Source organism: Phaenicophaeus curvirostris, chromosome 20 (assembly GCF_032191515.1).
Source record: "Phaenicophaeus curvirostris isolate KB17595 chromosome 20, BPBGC_Pcur_1.0, whole genome shotgun sequence".
Taxonomy (NCBI): Eukaryota; Metazoa; Chordata; class Aves; order Cuculiformes; family Cuculidae; genus Phaenicophaeus; species Phaenicophaeus curvirostris.
In genome coordinates this window covers 427,718-452,679 of record NC_091411.1, presented here as the reverse complement: position 1 = coordinate 452,679, position 24,962 = coordinate 427,718, and the positions used below count along the sequence as shown (strand labels likewise).

The 24,962-nt window shown below is 49.8% G+C and overlaps 1 protein-coding gene across 1 annotated transcript; it reads left to right on the top strand.

Moving 5' to 3' along the window:
* LOC138729396 (hydrocephalus-inducing protein homolog) lies at positions 1–24,962 on the top strand. The gene is made up of 12 exons (XM_069873609.1): positions 1–135; positions 654–779; positions 2,796–2,921; positions 3,242–3,361; positions 4,036–4,170; positions 8,395–8,594; positions 11,156–11,280; positions 12,286–12,475; positions 15,110–15,290; positions 19,609–19,710; positions 23,867–24,019; positions 24,720–24,962. The coding sequence occupies exons 1-12, from the start codon at positions 1–3 to the stop codon at positions 24,960–24,962; spliced, it is 1,836 nt and encodes a 611-aa protein (XP_069729710.1).

The window sequence follows — 24,962 nt, the reverse complement described above, 5'->3', positions numbered from 1 at the left end:
ATGGCCACTGGCAGGAGCTATCAGCCTGTGGGGCTTCCCAAGAGGGCTGATGGATTCCAGAGCAAAGTGGCAACATCTCGTGATTGGAAGTGGGGCAGAGGGGCAGAGAAGCCTCTGACTGCCAGTACAGACCAGGTAAGAGCTGTGTTTGGGTTGTGAAGTTCCCCTGTGTCCCTCCTCTGCCCACTTCTCCTGTTGTCCAGCAGCACTGGGAAGCTGGCCGCGGGCTCCCGTATGTGTGTCGCTGTGCTTGTCAGAGGTGGCTCTCATGGTGCAGTGAGGTTTGGGTTGTGTGCTGCTTCAGGGCAAGTCCAGAGCCTTGCCTGAATGTGCCACTGGAGCCAAGTTAAACGATTTTCCTGGGTGTTCAGCTGGACTAGCTGGAGCATGAGAGTGTACTTCTTTCCATCCTCTGTGGGTGGGCAGTGATATCTGCTCTCCTGCTGGCACACTGGCCAGTGCTGCTCCAGCTGTACCAGACCTCCAGGAGCTGGGCGTGTGGTGGGCTGCTCCAACTCTGGCTGAAGACTTGGAGACATGACTGGACCCAGACAGAAGAGGTTCCAAACTTACCTGTCAGTGGCATTTGAACAAGTAAAGCCTTTCTGGACCAATTTCTGTAGCTCTTGCTGAGCTGCTGTTTTGTGTTTCAGCCCACTCCTTCTGCCTTCGTGAAGGAGAAGTCTCTCACTACCAAGCAGATGCTGGCCCCTACTCGGGAGGTGAAGCTGCCCCAGATTACCCAGCTTCGAGATATGAATGAAGCCTCTCATCACAAGGTGGCCTTTTCCTGCCCTTCTCTTTGCTTTTTGATGACATTTGCAGAAGGTGCATGCTTGTAACAGGCTTGCCTCCAGCTCCTCCAGACACCTTGGTGACTGGGCTCTGTGGTCCTTTCAAACTGCGGGGGGAGGGCAGTGGTTTCCTTCTGCTAGGGGAAAAAGAAAGCATATTTTGCCAGTGGGACATTGAAGTCCTGATCTGCACTAGGCTGATATAAATAACCTTTGCTGAAGGTGGTGGATCTTGCTGGAGTCAGCTCCCATCCCAGTTACCGTGGGTAACCACAGTGCTGGGAGAAGACCGGGGCAGAACACAAGGGCATGAGGACCCTGCCAGTTTCCATCCTCCTGCTGAACCTGTGAAATGCCTGGAGTCAGGACTCCCTCAGGAGTAGTAGCACTGGCCTCTTGAGGGGATTGATGCAAGGACTACTGCCTGATGAGCAAAGACCTTTATTAAGGCTTAATGGCTCCTTTATATATGTTAACTGGTAAGAACATGCCATGTATTCTTTACAATGATTGGGTTCTGCTACTTGTTCCCCCACCTAGGCCAGAAATATTATTGGCTAAGATTAACTGGTCATGCGCCGTGGTATTTCTTCTTGTTACTTTGCTTCTCCTTCTCTCAGCCAAAGTCTTTTCAAAGACAGCCTCCATTTCCCTGTGTCCTTCGGCCTGCAAAAGCCTCCACAGCCTCTGAAGGCTGTAGGCCCTGTGGTAATTGCTTAAGATTTAACAAAACCAATTGCATTAATGTTTTGGGTTGGAACAACGTGTGGGACTCTTAGAAGGGTGTTACATTTGCAGCCTGCGGGATGCTGCCAGCTCTATGGGGGAATCGCCCTGGGCAGAGCGGAGTGGATGTGCTTTATCCTGATCACTGGTTTCTCAGATATATGTTTAAATCTGCTTTTCTCACATGACTGCTCAGTGTCCAAACGTGTCGATGACTGAGGTGGGCTCTTGAGCAGAAAATTGCCAGCGTAAGACCTGTAACAAATTGGTTAAGGATTGCCCTGGACTGCACAGGAGCTCGGGAACACATCAGACAAGCACACAAGTAACTAGCAGCCACTGGCCTCAGCATGGCCAGGACCTCTGTGGAGGAGCAGGGGATGCACCTGTGCCTTTAGAGTGGAAACAACACAGCTGCAAGTGGGGAGAAAAAGCAGGGAGGAATTTTCTGATTAATGCCTCTGTCAACACTTGCTGTTAGTGTATATTTTCAGACATGCTTCTGCAGTGGCATTAAAGAAAACAGCGGTCATAGAATAAAAACAAAGAATCCATTTAAAGTTTATGGAAAAGAAGATGTCAAGACCACTCTTACTGGTAGCTTAGCTGCAAAGAGCTGAATCTTACCACCATGCAGCATTCACCTCACCTATCTTTTCCCTGACTTGAGTGTTAACTCCTGGGGTGCTGGTTTCTAGGCTCTGTAACAAAAGAAATACTGAGGGCCATGTGGGGCTTGGTGCCTCGATCTTATAGTAAAGATCATCCCAAGGTTGTCTGCCATGGAGTAACTTTCACTTGCTCCATGAATGCTTGTGGCTGTTTCAGTAAGTGCTCTGGAGCTGTGTGACCACATTAGTAGAGGGCTCAGCTGGAGGTAGGCTCTGCTTTGCCTTTTTGAGAAGGAAGCCTCTTGGAGAAATGCCTGCTAAGGAGATTCTTAGTTTGAGCCTGCTTAAAGTGGTCCAGAAATTATTGATTAGCTCAGAATGTGGATGGGTAAGCTCCCGTTTCCCAAGAGTGAGCCAGGCAAATGCGCTCCCCAAGGGGCACTATACTTCTGTGGAGACCAGTCTTGGATTCTCATTCATGAATCTTCCTCCCAGAAGCTGAACCACTCACCACTGTCTGTCTTGTGTCTGGCTGAAGACTTGGAGACATGACTGGACCCAGACAGAAGAGGTTCCAAACTTACCTGTCAGTGGCATTTGAACAAGTAAAGCCTTTCTGGACCAATTTCTGTAGCTCTTGCTGAGCTGCTGTTTTGTGTTTCAGCCCACTCCTTCTGCCTTCGTGAAGGAGAAGTCTCTCACTACCAAGCAGATGCTGGCCCCTACTCGGGAGGTGAAGCTGCCCCAGATTACCCAGCTTCGAGATATGAATGAAGCCTCTCATCACAAGGTAGCCTTTTCCTGCCTTTCTCTTTGCTTTTTGATGTGACATTTGCAGAAGGTGCATGCTTGTAACAGGCTTGCCTCCAGCTCCTCCAGACACCTTGGTGACTGGGCTCTGTTGTACTTTCAAACTGCGGGGGGAGGGCAGTGGTTTCCTTCTGCTAGGGGAAAACATGTATGGGTAAGCTCCTGTTTCCCGAGAGCGAGCCAGGCAAATGCGCTCCCCAAGGGGCACTGTACTTCTGTGGAGACCAGTCTTGGATTCTCATTCATGAATCTTCCTCCCAGAAGCTGAACCACTCACCACTGTCTGTCTTGTGTCTCCAGTTCTCAGCAGTCGACCTGCAAAAGAGCTTGTTCCAGCCTTTCCCGTCGGAGTTGGTATTTCAGAACTTTGTCCCCCCTGAGGTCTATGAAAAGGCAGTGGTTCTGAGAAACAATGACAAGGTAAGTGCTGGGACATGAAGGTTTGATCACAGAATCACAGAATGGTTTTGCTTGGAAAAGACCTTTAAGATCGTTGAGTCCAATCATCGATCCAGCCCTGCTAAGTTCAACAGAAGACCATGTCCCAAAGTACGACATCTACTCGTCTCTCTGTTTTCCTGTGTTCCTCCTTTTTCTCTTCTTAAGCTTGCTTTTATTGCCAGTAAGGCCATGGTGTCTGTCTTCTCTTGCTGCTCTGCATGTGTTGCTCTGTGGCACCGCGGCTTGACTGCCTCACTCACGCCAGGTCTGTTACAAGGGACTTTTTTCCTTCCTCCAGGATAACAAATACTGTTTGACCTTCCCCCTTTGGAGGTGGGACTGCACGGATGTGTGTAGGCAGAAGCAAGCAGGATCTTTGGGCTAGTTGATGGTGTGACTGTAACTCCGTACTGCTGGTGTCTTCCCCACTTGGTGCTTCCTTCCCAGAGAGGTGTTGCCCATCTGCCTCTGGCCTAGAGCTGTTTGCCCAGGCAGAAGGGATTTAAGCCCACCCTTGTGTGGTCTGCACACTTAGCTCTGGAGTGAAAGGTGCTCTGGCAGGGAGGCTGAGGAAGGATTTTGCCAGGATGTGGCCAGGTCTCGTCTTGTGTTTCCATGAGTGGCAAAATTCTAGTTTCATGTCTTTCCTTCAGGTTCCTCGGCTGGTGATGGTCACCATGGAGAGCTCACCATATTTCAAGTTGGTCAGTCACAATCGTGTCTGGCAAAAGGTACTACCAGGCAGGACTGCAACTTTCCGCATCCGTTTCATCTCTGAGAAGAACAAGGTAAGAGTGGAGGCCCCAGGAGGGTTGTGCCTTCAGTGGAAAATGAACCTACAGGGCTGGCTTTGGAAGAGGGCATCTGGTTTTGAGGAACTGTGCTGGTTTTAGTGGGGTGGTACTGGATCTAGAACTGGGGGAACCTCTGTCCGTGTCGTGAAGATGATGCTCTCACAGTCTGAAGGCTCTTCAGTGTTTCAGATTGCTTTTATCCTTTAGTGCTGGGCCATGTCTGCTGGCATCAGGGACGGAAGATTCTTCTGGCCATGATTGGGCGGCCTCTCAAGGATTTGGTTTCTAGCATCTGTCCATTGCTGTGTCGTTATGGGTTTGCTCCCCTAATTATAAATACAGAATTCTATTTAGAAGTGACTTGTGATTTGGAGGACCCGAAGTGAGCCTGATCAGAGCAAGGACCACCACCTTTTAACTCTGGAGTCACTTTAATGTCCATCATGTTGGACACAGCAGTGAGACAGCCGGACACGATGTCTGAAGCCATCCCTGGTTTTGCACGCTTTCACATCCCACAGCCTGCTGTGAGCTCTGCTCCAGGCTGTTGGTGTTTAGATTTAGTTTTACAACTTGTGCTACCCTCAAACAGCATGGATATAGAAAACTAAAGAGAAAGTACCCTGTGATCTCTCGCTCCCCATGCTTAAGGAATTATCTGTTTCTTTGGAGAGACTGAGAAATGATTTAACATCATTAATATTTAGGGTAAAAATTATGCTGACTTAAGGCAGTTCTGTAACTGTGTAAGTGACACGAGCTTCATCTCACTGAGACAAGCTTTGCCAAATACACTGGTGCCTTTAAAATACGATTTATTAGTAACAAATAGTGTTCATTTTTGGGGTGGAAGAGGTAAATCAGTGCCCAGGAAAGGCAAAGCGCCGCTTTTCAAGTTTAGAGGGGCAGCAGAGCAACATATGAACATCACCACAAACAGAAGCAGGGCGAGGCGACCCCAGAGAGCACTGATGTCCAATACTTTGTCCCTTGTCTTACCCTTGAGCGGGCGAGTGTGTGGAGGAGGGAGCTCTGCCAGTGAGAGCTCCTCTGCACAGCTTCCGCCACACCCAGGCAGTTTCTGCTGAGGAGCACGGAGGAACTGACAGTGGAGTAGAAATGTTGGGTAAATTGAACACAGTTTTGTCTTGTTCTTGGTGGAGTGTGAGTCACTGCAGTACCAGGGTGCTGCAGCTCAGCTGGAAAGTGCATCAGCAGCGCAGTCAGAAGGGGCACAGCACCTGCAAAGCCTCCTGTGCTGTGCATGCAGTTGCCTGTGTGCAGAATACCTGCTTTTCTTTGTGGGAGGTGTCCGAGTGCTGCCTTTGAGATTTCTCTGCCTCTCTGCTGTGGCATCATCCCCAGGGACTGTGGATATCCCCATGAACTGGGATGCAGGTACAAACTCCTCCATCATGGCTGGAGTCCTCCTGCTGTGGGGTTGGTTTACAGAATTCTCTTGCTTTGAATTTGTTCTTCCCTGGGGTAAATCTGACTTCAGTTGCCTGCTGCAAGGACTTCAGAGAAGTATTTAGGACTGGTTATGCAGCAAAAAGGATGGCAGTTTGCTGGTGTACTGGGCAGCTGTAAGGGTCCCAAGCCGAAGCCAGGAGGGTTTTGTTTGGAATCGCCCAGACGGTATAAAAACGAGGTCAAGTGCCGTAAATCAAAAGGGTTTTCTTTACTGCAAAAAAGGCAGAAGATGAAAGGCGAGGTAATATGAGCAGTGATAGGAAAGTGAGGAAGAAAGATAGAAACTCAAGCAAGAGTTCAGAATAGGATTGCAAAAATAGTTACCACCATGGGTCTTCAAGGGTCCGTGTCTCAGCAGCCTGGTGAAAAGTCAGGGGTCCCGCAAAGAGTTAGTGGTAGGCAGAGGTGAGCGTGCAAGTTTTTTGGATGCTTTTATAGCTTCCCTCAGTCCAAGTTGTCATGTCCGCCACAGCTTCACCCATCTGGGCCTGGGCATTGTCACGCAGTGTCTCCAGCTCAAGTCTGCTTCAGCTTAGCAACAGCAGCAATCCTTGAGGCAATGATGTTTTAATCTGGCTTCTCACAGCAGTTAAGGTTGTTGTCGCTGTGACAGTTATTTTTGTTAGCCTGTGTTTGCAAAGAGCCTGAAATGACATCTCTTCTCTAAGTGGTTGCTGTTTTTTCAGTGGGTGCTCATTCAAATGTCAGTGGTGTCACTTGGAAAGCCAGAGCTCACACGTGATTGCTTATCAGACGTGAATAAGAGAAGAGGAGCCTTTGTCTCTATTTTCCTTACTGCTGAGAGCTCTATGAAGGATGAAGTATTCTCATGAAAATCTAGAGCCTGAAGCTACATCCAAACCCAGCATCTTTAATGCATGGAATTGATGCAGCCCCTCTATCACACAGGTTTTTTTGGTTTAGAAACCTACACTAAAACAGTCTGCAAAGGGGCTGCAGTTGCAAAACAAAACCTAATTTTAAACTTGTTCCAGCTGTACCCTGGCTGTGAGCAAGTGTGCAGCAGAGCTGGCAGCACAGGGCAGTGCTGTTGGGGAGAATTGTAGCTTTTCCCTTCTGCCAGGGAGGGCTATTCAAGCTTTCAGAAGCTTAAAGGGTCATAGGTTCACAGCAGTGTGAGCAACCAGCTTCTGCCTGGCACCCCTCCTTCCTTGGGTTTCCCCCTGTTTGTCCTGACACTGCAGTCGGCTTTGATGCCTGGTCCCACTTTGGTGACGTCCTGGAGCTTGGCCGAAGGGTTGGCACATGCTGAAGCACTTCACCGAGCCAGGCTTTGTGTGGGAAGCTGTCTCCCAGGGCATCCCCGGAGAAGGGACTCAGTATAGAACGTGCTTGTGCATGAATGGCAAGAGGCAGGTTTCTCTCTTGAGGTCATGGTTGTCTCTGTGAGGCCAAATCCTTGTTGCTCTGCCTGGCCGTGGAGTCTCTGGAGAAGTCCTTTTCCCTGTGGGTTTCCCTGTTGAGTGGTGCCAGCACCCCTCACCAGCAACAGAGCTGTGAAGGCTGCCTTTGCTTGTTTCCTGGGGGGAATTTATACCTTGAGCTCTTACTTATGTTGCTGTTGATCCCCTCACTCCTTAGCAATGACAATGACTTGGAAATTGTTTTCTTCTACTTCGTCAAGTACCTCTAGTTGGGCTCAAAGAGTGGTGGGAAATGGGGTTCAGTCCATCTGGAGACCAGTCACAAGTGGTGTCCCCAGGGCTCAGTGCTGGGTCCAGTCCCGTTCAATACCTTTATCAATGACCTGGATGAGGGGATCGAGCGCACCCTTAGCAAGGTTGTGGACAATACTAAAGTGGGAGGAAGTGTAGATCTGCTAAAGGGTAAGGAGGATCTGCAGAGGGAACTGAACAGGCTGGATCGATGGGCTGAGGCCAATGGATTCAAGAAGGCCAAGTGCAGAGTCCTACACTAGGGACACAAAAACCCTGTGCAGTGCTACAGACTTGGGGAAGAGTGGCTGGAAAGCTGCCTGGCAGAGAAAGACGTGGAGGAGTTGGTTGACAGCAGCTGAACATGAACCAGCAGTGTGCCCGCATGGCCAAGAAGTCAAATGGCCTCTTGACTTGTATCAGAAACAGTGTGGCCAACATGACCAGGGAAGGGATTCTGCCCCTGGACTCAGCAGTGGTCGGGCCGCACCTTGAATATTGTGTTCAGTTTTGGGCCCATCACTATAAGTAAGACATTGAGGTCCTGGAGCACGTCCGGAGAAGAGCAGTGAAGCTGGTGAAGGGGCTGGAGAGCAAGTCATACGAGGAGCGGCTGAGGGAACTGGGGTTGTTTAGTCTGGAGAAGAGGAGGCTGAGGGGATGATTCTGTGATTCTGTAAGAGTCTGGATTGCTGCTGGTTAAGGGAATTTGCTGCTCTGTGCAATTCCTAAATCAAATTGCCCGCTTGCTGCTCCAACAATAAGGAGATTCTTACTACAGCTGTAATCTCCAACGTGAAATGACTCTGGTTTGGTGCCTCAGAATCGAAGTATTGGTTTTGTCTGGTTCTGTCAGCTTGCTTCGAGAGCAGGTGGATCCATGGGGTTGTTTCTTCCTTGTGAGCTAACAGCCCTGTGCAAGTCCTGCTGCTGGAATGAAACGCCGTTAAGGTAGAAAGTACCATTGCACTACTGAATGCTGTAGTTGGAGTCATAGAAATACTTGTTTTCCTTCTGCCACGGGGAGGGTACCAAATGCCAAGTGCTGAGACTGTTTCTTTCCCTGCAGGATTATTCTCACCAGCTCACCTGCACCACAGGAAGGGAGAAGTTTATTGTGCCAATTCGAGCTGTTGGTCCTCGAGCTGTCCTGGACTTCCCTGCCCACCTGGACTTTTCCATCTGTCCAGTCAAGTACAGCACTCAGAAAACGCTGCTGATTCGCAACGTTGGTAATAGGGAGGCCCGCTACTGCATCAGCACTCAGAGGTAACAGAGCTTGTTTCTTCTGTGCAAAATACTGTTGTGTGATAAACAGTGAACAGTAACAAAAAGGAACCAGAGTGTGGGAGCTGCTCTGTTGCCATAGCTGGAAGTGGGCAGGATGGGGGTTCTTCAGTTCCTGACAGTGTTTGAAGCATGATGCATCTCCTGACAAAACTCTGCAAGCTGCAGCAAAGTTCTATACTGCAGTGATGTCTCCAACACAGCATCCAGCAAGACTGATTCTGTTAGATTGAAAAGGAAAACATAGGCAGGCACCTTGGCTGCCTTTGGGCTGCATGAGATGCTGCATGGCAGCAGCAGCTCTGGGAGCTCAGCTCAGGCAGACCAAATGCCATGTTCAGAAGTAGGTAAGCTCTGAGCTACTGAAAGAGACATTTGAGATGGTGTCATCAGCTATGTCTGTATAAGCAAGTGCAACCAGAGATGGGCAATCAAAGTGGATGGCATTGAGGCCCTGACAATAACACTTAGTGGTCCAGGAACTTTGTTTTGCTAACAGAATATATATTGCTTTTGATCACCCTGGGAGTGATCTTATTAGCCTCCGGATTGCCACACGGCTAAATGAATCCACTTCCTCCCTGAGTCAGGCCTGGATGTGAGCGTGTGGCTCGGGGGCCCAGGGTGTGACAGTTGGTCTGGCCCCTGGGACCAAATATTCTCAAGCAGAATGAGCTCCAAAGTGGAGCTGAGCAGGCACTGGCTTCAAAACTGCACTGCAGCCTGAGAGCAGAGTGCTAACATAGGCGCAGGCAGAAGATGCAGAAAATGCCTGGTGCGCAGGTTGATGGCCTTTTCTTCCAGAGCTTTGTCTCTCCCAGATTTCCTGAAGAATGTTAGAATATGCTAGTAGCTGGCTTGCAACCTCCTGGCCATAAGTACCTTCAGAAATGCTTACAAACCTCTGCCAGCCAAACATGCCCATTCTCTGGGGTCACATGCACACGGTTTTCCCATGGTCCCCTCATCAAATGCCCGGTGTGGGCTATGTTGTGGGCAGCCTGCGTTGCTCCTTTTGGTCTCAGAAGGCAGTCACCAGTTTTCCAGTTTGCTGACCTGGAAATGGTAATGCTTTGTTGACACCACATCTGCAAGGAAACCAGTTCAGCTGGCTGGTGATGAGTGGAGAGTTGCTTGGTCTCAGAGGTCTTGGTGTTAGAGCCAAAGTCAAGACTGCAGCAAAGACCCTGCTGTCTGACTGGGGCTGCCTGAGTTGCCACAGTTTCTCCTCCATCAAAACAAGGCTCAGAAGAGGATTTGACTTTTCTTCTGTGAATTGGGAGGATCCAAGAGGAGCTTCCCCCAAAGCCTGTTGAAGCGGACTTCTGGGATGCTCTTTGAGCAGGCTGCTGCTTTTCACTGTGGGAAATACATAGGCAGGAACCTGTCAATCACTCTACAGTTTTCATCTGGGATTTCCAGATCTCCTTGTCACCACCAAAATAAATACCCAGGACGTGTTTTTAAGGTGACAAGTTGACCACCGGCAAAGCAGTAAAACAAATAACTTCTCTTTTCTAAGTATGGTTGTACAAGAGCCACCCAGCCCAGCTGCCATTGTGCGTAAGTGTTTCATTTGGCTTATCACTAAGCACTAAAGCACTGAGTTTTGTATCTGTCAGCCAAGAGCTGTTTAGCTGGCAACAAATCAGTGTCATCACTCATATTAATTTGGAGAACATCAGCATACTTTCATAATTATTTCCAACACATTGCACAGAATTTGTCTGCTGGGCCAAGCAGACTGTTTACAAGCTTGGATTCCCAGACTACTTTGCTTGGGAATAGAGAAAACCTCCATTAAGTTCACCTTGATAGACTTCTATTAATGGTGTTAAATTTAGCTCAGCATTTAATTGTTCAGGCTGTAAATGGGATTCTCCTTTTGTTTCCATGGGGTAGTATCTAGTCTATGTTTGCATTCATTGAGATTTGTGTGATGTCTCCTTTGCTCAGAGCAGCTTTCATTGCAATGCTGATAAAATTGGACCTTTCCTAGCCTCAGCCAGACTGGTTTTTGCTAGGTAAAAAATGAACGCTGAAAATTAGACCATAATTATTCTCTGGTCTTCAAGAAACACTTCTATTCTCCCTGTCTGATTTATAGACTGTGATCTCATTGGAACAGGTATTGCCGTGACATTTGTATCTCTTGAGGTGTGGTTTATAGGTGGCAGAATTCCCGAGGTAGTCAGGGTCAAGTTGTGTGTGCAAACAGTTCTCAGCACCTCTGTGCTCTTCAAAAAACGTTCTCTGACTATATTGCTCGCAGCCAGACTCTTGAGTCTCACTGCAGAGAGCTGGGTGGAAAGTATGGAGGAGAGGAGGTCGTTTTATACCATAGGATCTTCTGAAGTGCTGGATCCCTTCAGAAAGGAGAGTCAGCAGCTCTGTTGCTGATACTAGATGTTGGGGTTTGCTTCTGCTGACTGTGGTTTGATTGTTCCTTGCTTGCCTAAGTGAGCTGAAGTGAACTAGACTGCAAAAGGAATATAGTCCTCAAGTCTCCCACAGTAGTCATGATATCTCTCTTTGTGTTGCAGCCCTTTCTCTGTCGATCCCTCCATTGGGAACCTTGGGATTGGTGAGGCCACACAAGTAACAGTGGAGTTTCACCCACTGGAAACCGGGGATCATTCCGGGTGCCTGGTTGTTCACTATGACACCGGTAAGCACTACATGCTGCACACTCTCAGCTTCCTTCAAAACAGTTAGGATGCAGTTATTTTGAAATAAGCTTTAAGAAGGAGAGCAAATGATGACTTGAGGGATTGTCTCTCCAGCTTCAAAGCATGCAAATAAGCTAAAGGCTGCTGAGGTGAATTGCTAAAGTGAAATGGAAATATTTAATCAATCAGTCTTAAAAGCTGCTTATTGCAGGCATAGAGCAGGGCACCAGGCAATGTCACCCAGCCTCACCTGGCAAGCCCTGGCTGCTTTGTCTTGCACTAAGTCAGACTCCCTGTGATTCGCATACAAAAAGCAGCCATGTGGCTCTTTCAGAAACACCAACAGCAGACTGTTTATTACAAAACAGAAGCTCTAAGAACAAACCAGCAATTTGGGAGGTTGGGAGGCATTTTCTGTGCTTTGCTGTGCTGACTTGCTTGGCTCACCAGTGGCAGCATATCCCAATACCTCATGCTGCTGTCAGTGTGACTTAGGCAGGATCAGGGGCACATTATATTGGTTTCATTTTTGCCTTGTGCTGCTGCTTCACTTGTTCCTCTGAACGTCCCTTTTCTGCCCATGTGCCCCCAGATACCTTTGCTTTGCTGCCCTAGTGGCAGGTCTGCATGAGACTCTGCATGAGGCCTGCCTGAACTGGGACACCTCAGTCACCAGAATGACCTCAATCCAGAATTCCTTGTGACCTGAGTGGGATGGCAACCCAAAGTCCACCTGGGCACATCTGAAAAATCTCACTGTCAGTAGCGTCACGGTGTCACCTTGGGGCTAGGTGTCTACAAATACACGGAAAAAGGTGCTTAATGTAGTGTCCAGGACATCCTCATGCAGTCCACATGCAGCTATCAGGATGTGGTAAATGTTCTGGTCTGTGAAACTGTCAATACTGCAAAGAGCCGTAACACTTCCTTCTGCTACTGGTGGTTTGCTCTGTTCTAGTATCAGCAAGTGAGGTGAGCAAAGACTCTGCTGTGCTTTGTTCCAGGTGAAGATATCCAGACAAGGCTTTATGGATCAGCTGTAGATGCCAACATTGGGCTGGAGAAGGGCTCCTTGACAATTGAGAAAACTTCCCTTACTCTGGCAAACCGCGGCTCTGTGGTCCTCCACAACCAAAGTGAAATTACAGCCCACTTCCAGTGGAAGGCTGCTGCTACTCGGGAACAGGAGGATCAGTAAAAGCTGAGGTTTGTGTGAAAAACTCCTTTCAGCTGGATGCTCTGCACAAGGGTAAAACTAACGTAGGGCCTCAGAGTGATGTCAGTGCTGTGGAAAGGTTTAGGACCTTACGAGGAGCAGCTGAGAGAGCTGGGGTTGTTTAGCCTGGAGAAGAAGAGGCTGAGGGGAGACCTAATTGCTCTCTATAACTACCTGAAAGGAGGTTGTAGAGAGGAGGGTGCTGGCCTCTTCTCCCAAGTGACAGGGGACAGGACAAGAGGGAATGACCTCAAGCTCTGCCAGGGGAGATTTAGGCTCAACATTAGGAAAAAATTCTTCACAGAAAGGGTCCTTGGGCACTGGCAGAGGCTGCCCAGGGAGGTGGTTGAGTCACCTTCCCTGGAGGTGTTTAAGGCACGGGTGGACGAGGTGCTAAGGGACATGGTTTAGTGTTTGATAGGAATGGTTGGACTCGATGATCCGGTGGGTCTCTTCCAACCTGGTGATTCTATGATTCTAGGACAAGTAAACCATCCGCAGTGTCGGGGATGTCACTGAGCTCCAAGATAACAGAGCTCAGCACTTCCCATTCCAGTTCCACCCATGCTTCAGCTGAGGATTATATTTTGGGGAGGAAAGTTTGAGTGCAATGACTAGACAGCAAACTTGTGTTTTGTGAGAGCAGAGACCACTGAGGTCCAGAGATCCCTGGGCTGCAGAGGATCCATGAGGCTGAGGAATGTAGCTTCAGGGAGCGGAACTATTGTGACAGTCACTGCAGTTGCTTCCGCTCCAGCTTTGATAAAGTGGCAACTGGTTTCCAAGCAGGGTGCAGGACAGAGTGCTTTGGTCCTGGTTTCCAGCAGAATGAAGTGTTTCTGCCCTTCCTTAGAGTCTGGTGAGAGTTTGGAGGTGGAGGGTTCTGTAGGGAAGGTAGGACAGCACAGAACTGAGAAGCGCATTTGGGCTTCAGCTGCCTGTGTCTTCATGGTAGTGAGAGATGGGGCAGGTTCTTCAAAGGGCATCATTGGTGAAGCTTTGCAGTTCTCATTTAGGTCAGCACAGAGAAACACTTACAGCTGGGCGAGTGAGTTGGAAATTACACACAAAAGCTTGGGTGACTTGTGAAATTCTTGTGTGACTTCTCAGCCTTGGGTGGATATAGGTCTCTAGGAGTTAGTCTGAACCCATCATGATTAGGAAACTATCCTAAACTTGCACTTGATTTTTAAGGGCTTCTGAGCAAATAAGGTTCAGTGTAATTAGGTCAGAAATGCCTTGAAGGCCAAAACGAGTTTTCCACTGCTCTCTATTTTTAATTACCCAGTGCATGACTTCCGTGGAATCTCAGTGTGTTAAAAGAAAACCTCTTGACCTTCTCTTGGTACTTCCCCAGACCATTCCTTTTCCATCTCTTCCTACCTGCCTGTGTCTGAGTGATCCTCTTTCCCCTCAAGAGCAACCAGGTTTCCCCACAGTAGACATTGACCCTTGTTTTTATTTTCTAGTTACATTTGATCTTGCACCATTTTGTGTCCTCAACGCTGACCAGTTCTTCCTTACTTGCAATCTTAGGGATGTCCATAGCTCCAGGGTGACTGTCCTGCTCTAAGAGAAACTTTTGAGGTCTTGGGGCAGGGAGGACTTTTTTGAGGGAGGAGGCAGTGTGGGACTCTGCACTAGGATGTGACCCAGAATGACCTGGATTGTTATGAGGTCTGTCCAGGGATTTGCTCTGTCTCCCTCCTGCAGGACTTTCTGGGATGTAAAGGTGGAATTATTGTCTGTGGATGGGTTGAGTTGAGGGTTGTTCATCTCAGTGATTGGAAGCCCTCCCCATGCACAGCATCGTCTGTCAGCCCTGGAGAAACATTTCCCATTGCACTGCCTGGGAGTGAGCCGAAGTGAGGGGTTTTGGTGTTGGTGACAGCATTTGCCCGTGGCTCTGTGTGCAGCTCCGTGGCTGTGGTTCCTTTCTATCCGCATTTGAATTTAGCTGGGTAGTGATCGCTATCCTGTTCTTACTGCTGCACCTCCATCTGCTGCACGTGCAGCCTTCCAGTTATCCCTCAGAGATGTCTCCTGCTGGTTCTTCACAGCCAGGGGACGGGCGTGGGAAGGGAGGACAGCAGTATGCCAGCTGCAAAGCAGCTGTGCTGCAGCAGTGGTCCCTTCTCTTCTCTTGGTTGTGAATGATTTCTGCTACAACTACCAAGTGTGGGAGAGATCATTTGCATCAAAGCTCTGCACTGAAGGCCAGAAAGGAAAAAGAAAAGGTGGTTTAAGGCTAGAATGAAGTGTTTGAATTCAGAGGTGATGCCCCTTCCTTTCTCAGGCCCTCTGTTTTCATGCATATAACCCCATTAAATTTCACCAAGTTGTTGCGATACCTGAATACATTCATCTGCTTTCCGAGTGTTCTGGGATCCTGTGCTGGAAGGCAGAACTTGTAAGTGTGGAGTAAAACTGCCTGCCATGCCAGAGGGCAGCAGGTGGCAGTTGGATCCCTTGGGACCCCGTGGCACAGGGTCAGCCCCTTGCTGAGCTGCTGCTTTTCCTCCTCGAGTGCGTTGCTGCCCTTGAACTTACCTGATGATCACTGCAAAGATGTTGCTCATTAAATGATCTGCTTGGTTTGTCTCTCCCTGCAGGCTGTGCCGCAGGCTGCAGAAGCGGGAGAATGAGGTGGATTGCTTTCTCAAGGAGTGCAGAGAAGTCCCCACTCTCCAAGAACATGTTCCTCTTCTTTCCTGCGGCTTCCAGCAGCAGAGGGCGAAAGTGCAAGGAGACCCCATGCTTTTCTCCAATGATATTTTCACCATTGACCCAGTGGTAAGCGACAGCTGAGAAGCTCCCTTCCTTCTCCTCCTCCCCCTTCTCCCTGACAAGGTCTCTTGGCAGATCCCACATCAGCTGGTTGGATGTGCTGAGAAAGAGGACTCCAGGTTTGTCTCGTGGGGCTGGGAGAACTTATTGCAAAAACCATTTCTGAACTGCGGGCATCTGGCAGGCGGTCAGAGCTGCCTAAAACTGATCTCTGTTGCAAGGGCTATAAATTGAGGGCACTTAAGTGTCACAGAATCACATAATAACCAGGTTGGAAGAGACCCACTGGATCATCGAGTCCAACCGTTCCCATCAAACACTAAACCATATCCCTCAGCACCTCGTCCACCCGTGCCTTAAACACCTCCAGGGAAGGTGACTCAACCACCTCCCTGGGCAGCCTGTTCCAGTGCCCAACGACCCTTTCTGTAAAGAATTTTTTCCTAACGTCTAGCCTAAACCTCCCCTGGCAGAGCTTGAGGCCATTCCCTCTTGTCCTGTCCCCTGTCACTTGGGAGAAGAGGCCAGCACCCTCCTCTCTACAAAGTCCTTTCAGGTAGTTGTAGAGAGCAATGAGGTCTCCCCTCAGCCTCCTCTTCTCCAGGCTAAACAACCCCAGCTCTCTCAGCCGCTCCTCGTAAGACCTGTTCTCCAGCCCCCTCACCAGCTTTGTTGCTCTTCTCTGGACTCGCTCCAGAGCCTCAACATCCTTCTTGTGGTGAGGGGCCCAGAACTGAACACAGGATTCGAGGAACGGTCTCACCAGTGCCGAGTACAGAGGGAGGATAACCTCCCTGGACCTGCTGGTCACGCCGTTTCTGATCCAAGCCAAGATGCCATTGGCCTTCTTGGCCACCTGGGCACACTGCTGGCTCATATTCAGTCGGCTGTCAACCAACACCCCCAGGTCCCTCTCCTCCAGGCAGCTTTCTAGACAGACTTCTCCTAGTCTGTAGCACTGCATAGGGTTGTTGTGCCCCAAGTGCAGGACCCGCCATTTGGCCTCCTTAAACCTCATGCCATTGGACTCTGCGCAGTGGTCCAGCCTGTCCAGATCCCTTTGCAGAGCCTCCCGACCCTCCAGCAGATCGACACATCCACCCAGCTTAGTGTCGTCTGCAAACTTGCTAAGGGCGCACTCGATGCCTTCATCCAGGTCATTGGTAAAGACATTGAACAGGGCTGGACCCAGCACTGAGCCCTGGGGAACCCCACTTGTCACTGGCCTCCAGCTGGAGTTAACTCCATTTCCCACCACTCTCTGGGCCCAGCCATCCAACCAGTTTTCCCCCCAGGAGAGTGTGCGCCTGTCCAGGCCAGAGGCTTACAGTTTCTCAAGCAGAACGCTGTGAGAAACTGTGTCAAAGGCTTTGCTGAAGTCCAGGAAGATCCATCCACAGCCTTTCCCTCATCCAGCAGCCGAGTCACTTTGTCATAGAAGGCGATCAGGTTAGTCTGGCAAGCCCTGCCTTTTGTGAACCCATGTTGACTGGGCCTGATCACCCAGTTCTCTTGCATGTGCTTCATGATAGCACTCAAGATCACCTACTCCATGACTTTCCCTGGCCCTGAGGTCAGACTGACAGGCCTGTAGTTTCCTGGGTCCTCCCTGTGGCCCTTTTTGTAGATGGGCACAACATCAGCCAGCCTCCAGTCCAGTGGGACTTCCCCAGTCTTCCAGGACTGTTGGAAGATGATGGAAAGGGGTTTGGCCAATCCAATTTCTAGCTGAGCCTTAGCCCTTCTGATTTTTTCCCTTCACAATCTCACTTCCCTCCTGTAGTCCACCTAAGAGGCCTGTCCCTTCTTCCAGGGCCCATAAACATTTCTCTTCTTCTTGATATCCCTCAAGATCTCTCTATTCAACCAAGCTGGCTTTCTCCCCTGCCGGCTTTTTTTCCGGACCACGGGGATGGCTTTCTCCTGAGCTGCTAGGACCACCCCTTTGAAGAGCTCCCAGCCCTCCTGGGCTCCCTTGCCCTTGAGTACTGTCTCCCATGAGACTTCACCAACCAGCCTTCTGAAGAGATCAAAGTCTGCCCTCTGGAAATTTAATGCTACCGTCCTACTAACCACCCTCTTCACTTCACCTAGAACAGAAAATTTTATCATCTCATGGTCGCTTAGCCCTAGGCGTCCACCTACCGCCACATCCCCTACAAGGCCTTCTCTGTTCACAAACAGCAGGTCCAGGAGGGCACCCTCCCTTGTTGGTTCATTCACCAGCTGTGCGAGGAAGTTGTCTCCCACGCACTCCAGGAACCTCCTAGACTGCTTCCTTTCTGCTGTATTGTACTCCCAGCAGATATCAGGCAGATTGAAGTCTCCCACCAGAACGAGAGGCATTGATCTAGAGATTGACCGCAGCTGTTTATAGAAGAGCTCATCAGCTGCTTCTCCTTGGTTGGGTGGTCTGTAACAGACTCCCATCACAAAATCTACCTTCTGGTGGGCTCCTCTGATTTTGACCCACAGGCACTCAACCTCCTGATGGTCACAATCCATCTCAACAGTGTCCAAGTCCTCCCTTACAAAGAGGGCTACCCCGCCTCCTCTCCTACCCTTCCTATCCCACCTGAAGAGTTTGTACCCCACCATAGCCGTACTCCAGTTATATGAGTCGTCCCACCACGTTTCCGTGATGGCAACAACATCATAGGCTCCTTGCCCTATGACAGCTTCCAGCTCTTCCTTCTTATTCCCCATGCTGCATGCATTGGTGTAAACGCACTTCAGCTGAGCTGCCAAGCCTTCAGCCCTCTTAGAGGGAACTGAGTTTATTCCCAACTGCCTGGTAACTGGAGTAGTTAACACCAGAGTGCCCTTATCTCCCTTGGCACCCCGAGGTGTGTTCTCCCCCACTTTCTGTGTGGTGAGGTACTGGTGGTCCTCACCAGCACACCCTCTCTGAATCTCCAGTGCCCCACGTCCAGGCTCGTTCCTGTCTAGCCTGGGCTCAACCCCCTCCCCCTTCACATCTAGTTTAAAGCTCAATTTATGAGCTTGGCTGGGTTTTTAGCAAGGGCTTCAGTCCCCCTAGGAGACCCATGTGTCCTGCCCTTAGCGAGAAAGCCTGGGGGTGCGTGAGCTCCCCCATGATCAAAAAAGCCAAAGCCCCTCTCCTCGCACCAGGCTCGGAGCCAGGTATTAATCGAATTCTTCTTCCTGGCTTCCCGCTCCTCTCTATTTAGCATTGGGATGGAGCAGAATCCTATTTGTGCCCCAGAGCCCTCCATCATTCTCCCAATGGCCCTGAAGTCATTCTTGATGGTTTTGGCCTTTTTGTTTACTAGACCATCGTTACCAGTTTGGACTATCAGAGGATAGTAGTCTGTCTCGAGGGCCAGGGAAGGAAGTTTTCTAGCTACCTCCTTCACTGATGCCCCCGGTAAGCAGCAGACCTCTCTGTGGAGCGGGTCCGGTCTGCAAATGGGTCCCTCCGTTCCTTTTAGGAGGGAGTTCCCTACAACAATCACCCTCCTCTTCTTCTTGATAGAGGATGTTTTAATCTTTTTCTGAGAATGGTGCAGCCTAGGGAAGGATTCTAGGCTGTGGGAGCCACCATCCTCATCCTCAGGGCTGGATTCCCCCTGCAGCACCTGGTACTTGTTCTCCAGGGGGATCTGGGGCTTTGCTGTCTGGGTGAGGGGAGCAGGCTCCCTTCCTCTGGCAGGAACTTGCTGCCATTCCCCATCTCTTGTTCCCCCAACCTTGCAGTTTGCAGGTGGATGATGTTCGGACACACTAGCTCGAGCAGGCTGCTGAGTTAGTGAGAGGGCCCTGCTCCACTGGTCAATCTCCCTCTCACACTCCCTGATGGTCCTCAGCCTCTTTACCTCCTCTCTTAGCTCCTCCACCATGTGAAGGAGTTCCCCCACTCAGGCACAGCTTTCACAAGTGGGGCCAGGACCAGAGGCACGAGCCGGTGTGGGAGGGGGCACTGCCTGCAGCCCAGGGTCTGGGTAGCTGCATGCACCCACTGTGGCTCCGTCTGGGTGGCAGCATCCACCCTGCCTGCTGCAGCACACGGAGCAGCTTTAACCTTCTGCCGGGTGGCCACCATGGTCTTCGGTGTCTTCTGCCTATTCCCTAGGTCCTCTCTGCGCCCTGCCTTCTTGCCCTGCCCGCTTGAACTGCCGCTCAAACTGCCCCTCACCTCTTTGCCACGCTCCGGGTCACAGGGCTCCGAGGGGCGTAGTTTAAATCTCCCGCGGTAGCTGCCGGGACCGCCCCCTCCCGTCAGGCACCGCGCGGGACCGGCGTGTGGGGGCTGTCAGGACCCCCGCCTGGGTTTTTTTTCTGGGATTTTCCCGGCTCCGGGAAGCTCCCACCGCCTCAAAAAGTCCACCCCACCACAGAACTCACCGTCCTGCTGCCGGGTGCTGCCGAAGAAGCCAAGAAGAAGCTGTCCTTACAGCCTTCAGAGGTATCAGAGTGCACTAGGTACTTCTCGGTATCTGTGCAGGGGAAGGGTGTCAGTGCAGCACCTTTGTAACCGAGAACAGAAAAATACATTTGATTTGCTTAGGCTTTTCTGATCTAAGTCAAAGTGTTCGTGTAGCCATAGTGGCACAGGGATACAGTGGAAGATTTGGAGGAGAGAGGTCCCTTAGACTGCCTGGTACTTCTGAAGAAATCCTGCCTGATTTGCTGGAGTATGAGTCAGTTTGGTTCCTTCTCTATAGCCTGAATGTAACTAAATGCTTCTCCCAGGTGCTGGTAAGGGTGGGGGACTTAGAAAGTTTATTTTGCAGCTGATTCCAGATGCTCTTATAAATTTTGGTGGCAGGTGTTGCTGGCTACTTTCTCTGCACTGATGCTCAGAGTAAGTGCTCCAGGTGCGGAGCTGAAAACAAGAAATGTAATATAGGAAGATGCATGATTTGTCTTCTGCTTCTGTTTTAGGAGGGAGATGTCTTGCCAAATTCTTCAATTGAAATTAACGTGATCTTTAAACCCCAAGAGGCCAGAGTCTATCAACAAACTGTCTACTGCGACATCTCAGGTATGGCTCCTTCGTCTTCTGTCAGGCCCAGGGAAGGCGAGGCACGGTCTTCCAGCTCACTCTGCTCTTGTGTAATTGCTAGAAAGGGTCAGCGATCAGCAGGGTTGTGCTGGCACGTGCCCACTGTCCCTGTGGTTTACAGGTAGCCTTCTGTCCAAGACCAGCCTTCAGGATGCCTGGCTATAAGCTTGGATCGCTGATCCCAGAACAATCAAAGCATGAATTTGCCAGGGCTTTGCCGGCATTTGCTCTCCTGTGAGGTGTCTGTGAAGGCCAAAGAACTACAGAGCAGAAGAGCTTTAATGGACAAGTACGATGCTCCTGTAGACCATTTCTGTCCACGATGAGTCTCTATTATGCAGATGCATCATCAGACTACTGAGGTGGTAGGAGCTGAGTTACCACTGTGCTCCCAGGGCCCAGATCACCTCCCACTGCCCAGACGCTGCCAGACCTTATGTGGCTGAGCCCTGCTGAGCACAGGGTGTCTGCAAAAGGACCTCCTCTGGCCAGCACATGCTTCTCTCCCTGGGTGGACATTGTCACCTTGTAGCTCTGAGTCCATGGTGCATATGGGTAGCATTGCACAGGGCTGGGTGAGCACCCTTCCTGGAAATCAGAGTTCAAGTAGCCTGTTAGACAAGCTTTATATTCATCCCATCTTTCAGAAGTGCTGTCAAGTCTTTTTCTGGGAGCAGTTGTCATTGCCCTACCCAGCTTTGCCCCTCATAGCAAGCTGTGTGATTCAGGTTACTTGGTCCTTCCTCTGCATCTCTTGCATGGTGCTCCTATAGGTGGTTTTCAAGAGTGGGTCATGGCTGTCTAGCTTCCATCCAGGGAACGTTATGGTTTTTCCCATCTGAGAGGAAGAGATGAGAGGCTCGTGATCCCCAGCTCCCATTCTGGAAGGTGAAGAAATGACTGACCCAGCTGCTGTGTTTCTTTCCTTACTGCTCCAAGCTGACAGATAGGAATGCGGTGGAGCAGCTTTAAACAGTAACTGTGCAGGATTTACTGGGCAAACGCCCCCTGGGGTAATTACACAGGGCTTATGTCAACAAGAAGTCTTCCTGCCCACCAGCTGCAGTTGTTGGGGCTGTGGAAGGAAAAGATTGATTTAAAAAAATGCTCCCAGGTGTTCCTCACTCAGTGCTGTTCTCCTGGCTCTGAGGTTCTTGTACTGCTGATAGGGGTGTCCCTCACGTTGCTGCAGGGCTCTCTAGGGGTTGTGGCAGGAAAGCTTTTTTTGTTGCAGAGAAACAGGAAAACTACTTGTGTGCAAGCTTGTAACTGGTCTGAGAGTTACAAGCAACAGAGCTGGGTAAATGATGGGTGTTTAACAAGAGAAGTCTGTTCTTGAGAGACCCTGATGGGCCCTGGGGAGAGGTGAACTCTTCCACTGGCTCCTTGGAAGAGGACCTCTGGCTGGTCATTTAAATGATGCGCCTGCCCCTATCCCTTACAGAATAGAGCTGATCCACTCGATTGTCAGGATGGAAACTGTCCCCGAGCTGAGGTGCCTGGGTACAGAGAGTTTAAACAAGAAAATGATGATCTTTAACTAGAGATACAATTAATCCTGCTTCTTGGCTTCTCTCACTGCCTTGTTCATGCATTTGGGTGCCAGTCACAAATCCCTTCGGAGCATGATGTGCGGGTGGCATGCATGCCTCTTGCTGGGATTATCTGGCAGCTTTGCTGCAGTTGCAGTACTGTGAATTTTGCAGCTGGACCTCCTGCCTCACTGGGAAAGGACTTTGCTGGCCTCAGCTTTTTTTGCAGGTCCCGCGCTAATGGCTTAGCAGATGCTTCTGGATTGGTTCTTTACAGAACTGATCAGCATTGGTCACCTTGCAAAACTGGCAGTTAGGCAGTGGTTGAAATTTGCTCTTGGAAAATATTTAAGCTCAAACTGAACTTTCTTAATTATTCATGCAAATAAAGCCGTGGCTCTTGGGTGCTGGGAGGGAGCACGCGTTGTGGGGCTCAGCTGCCGAAAATTCATTTTTGTGTTCGTCTGTACACAGAACGGCAATTGGTTAAACTTTTAACTGATTGGTTAAAAATCAGGCAGCAGCCCAAGGGCGTACCTCCTGAAGGTCCTGTATCTTCTCCTGGAGCATCTAGAGCTGGTCCCTTCCAGCCTGGAGTCAGGGACTAGCGTGGAGGCAGCCTGGAAAATCCAGGGTGACAGAGGGAAATATTGTACTGAAACAGAAATCTCTCCCCAGGCCGTGAAACCATGCTGCCCCTCCACATTAAAGCTGAGGGCATTCAGACCCGGCTCTGCTTCAGCTACGAGCAGCTGGACATTGGGAACGTTTTTGTTGGATCGGCCCACAGCTGTGAGGTGAGCAGTAGGGGTACACAGGAACTGGGGTGGATCCTGATGGCTTTCTGGGCAGCTGTGAACCTTGTGGACCTGCGGGATTTCTGGCAACACAGGCAGTTGTGGGCAGGGAATATTGACATGACAGTCAAATGGTGGGGGGATGGTGGTGGTGGTGGTGTCAGAGAATGTGGATGCTTTTTGATGGGCTCCAAAATGTGCATGTGTTGTTCATGAAGCCCTAATCCCTGCCTTTGGGCAACCTCCCTTCGAGGTCAGCTGGGAGGCTTCATACAAAAAGAACCCAGCACCCTGACACAAAAGCAACACTGGATCAGAAAGCCACTTCAGTCTTGGGACATCTCTGGCTCTAAAGAGAGCAAAACATTTCTGGAAAGAAGCAGAGAACTGTCTAGATATTTGCAAATTTGTCCCTCCTTCCTCCCCTGTCAAGACTTCTGCAAAAAACAAGATAAAGCAATGAAAAGAGGTAGAAAATGAGGTGATACACTATGCCAGATGCTTTCGAAAGATAGACTCTGGCAGGTGAGGACACATTAAGGTGTTTTCTTACCAAAACATTGTGCTCTCTGCATTTTTAATGCTGATGCTTTATTGATTCTCTCTGTATCAATATATCAATATCATTACCTGAGAAAATAGGAATAAGTAGGTGATGATGTTAGTGCCACAGTGAGCAGCAAGGCTGGAGCTAAATCTCAGCTCAGCATAGAATCTCTGAGTGTAGTTTGTTACTAGTAGTGAGAAGGGATAGCAAGCCCAGTCTGAAACTCAGCACAGTCCCTGGGTCTCACACTCTGCTGCATTATTGGATTGAGCAACTGCTGCTTCCTTGGGACTTTGGTTCAGGAGCACACAAGGAAATCCCTGAAGCCTGCTAAAGCAAGAACTGTGTAAGAAACTGTGCTGATAGTCAGGCCCATCACATCTGAGAAATATCCATCACATCTCTCTGCCAATGCCCCAGCCAATGCCACGGGCCCGGAGCTGTGGAAATGCAAGCGTGAGAAACTGGGCTTGTTCATCTGCTCATAATGGGAGCCTGTGGCTTTCAGACGGGATTACTCCATGTCCCACACTTGCTCCAGGCTTTCTTTTTTGGTCTGTCAACGCTGCAAGCTTCAAAGAGCTGTAGTTATCCCTCAGGCTTGGAGCTCTCAGAGCTGTCTGACCTTTTTAAACTTCCCCTGTTTTTTTTTGATCTTTCCTACCTGCTTCCTGGAGCAGGAAATCCATTTGGTGAGCGTTGGAGAAGGACCAGTTGTCTACATGCATCCAAGCAAGATAGATTTCGGCAATATCCAAGTCCTACAGGATGTTTCCCAAACTCTCCACCTGTCCAACCAGACTGCCACCCCTGCATCCTTCTGGGCAGAGATGGTAGGTATCTGTGGGGCTAATTTCCAACAAAAGTGACTGGTCTGTAGCAGCCTGTGAACTAATTTTTATATACAACATTTTCTGTCAGAGAGAAAGCAAGCTGTTCCACCGCAGTGCAACAAGAGGAGCCTGGCTCTGGGGGCAATTTTACCTGGAGCAGTCCTCAATAAAATAGGGAGTTTGCATGGCTGTTTGAGCAGAAATGAGCCTGGATCATTTTGACAAGTTCTTCCTTTATTTTGTGGAAAGTGCTTAGCTCTGACCATCATGCTTTTGGAGCTCCAGGAGATCAAGAGAACCCTGTAGCCCACTGCTGCTGAGAGGGCATGGGTTCCCCTCTGGTTTCCCTGTTATGTCTGCTTTTGCTTTGTGTCACATTCCTGTTAATGATAGAGACCAGGGTGTGGATGCTCTCTGAGGAGAGGTATGGCTTGGCAAAGTACAGCTGCACTTTTAATGCCGAGTTCTGCTTCCTCCTTCACTTGTGCAAGGCCAGAACGACCCAATCACTTTAATTAACCAACCCTAAGTAACTTCAAGAAAATGGAGTGTGGTGGCTTGTCAGCCGTCCCTTAGGTCAGCATCCATCCGTCTCTCAGATGCTGCTGGTGTCTATTGTAACCAAACTGTGGTAGCTCTTATTCCCAGTGCTAGTCTGTCCTGGTTTCCCTCCTCAGCTAGTGTCTGTCTTGTCTTACAGGCTGGCAAGTGCTCACACTGTAGGATTGAACCCAGTGAAGGAGTGATTCCCCCCAACGCCGAGCTGTCTGTGACCGTCATAGCAAACTTGGATGACACTGAAATATTTTATGATGAAGTGAAGGTGTTCATTAAGAACAGCCGTAGCTACGTCATCCCCATCCAGGCTGTTGGCATCGGCACCGCAATTGTCACTGACAAACCCATTGTTCCGGAGCTCAGCTTGGGGCTGCGCTTCAGGTAA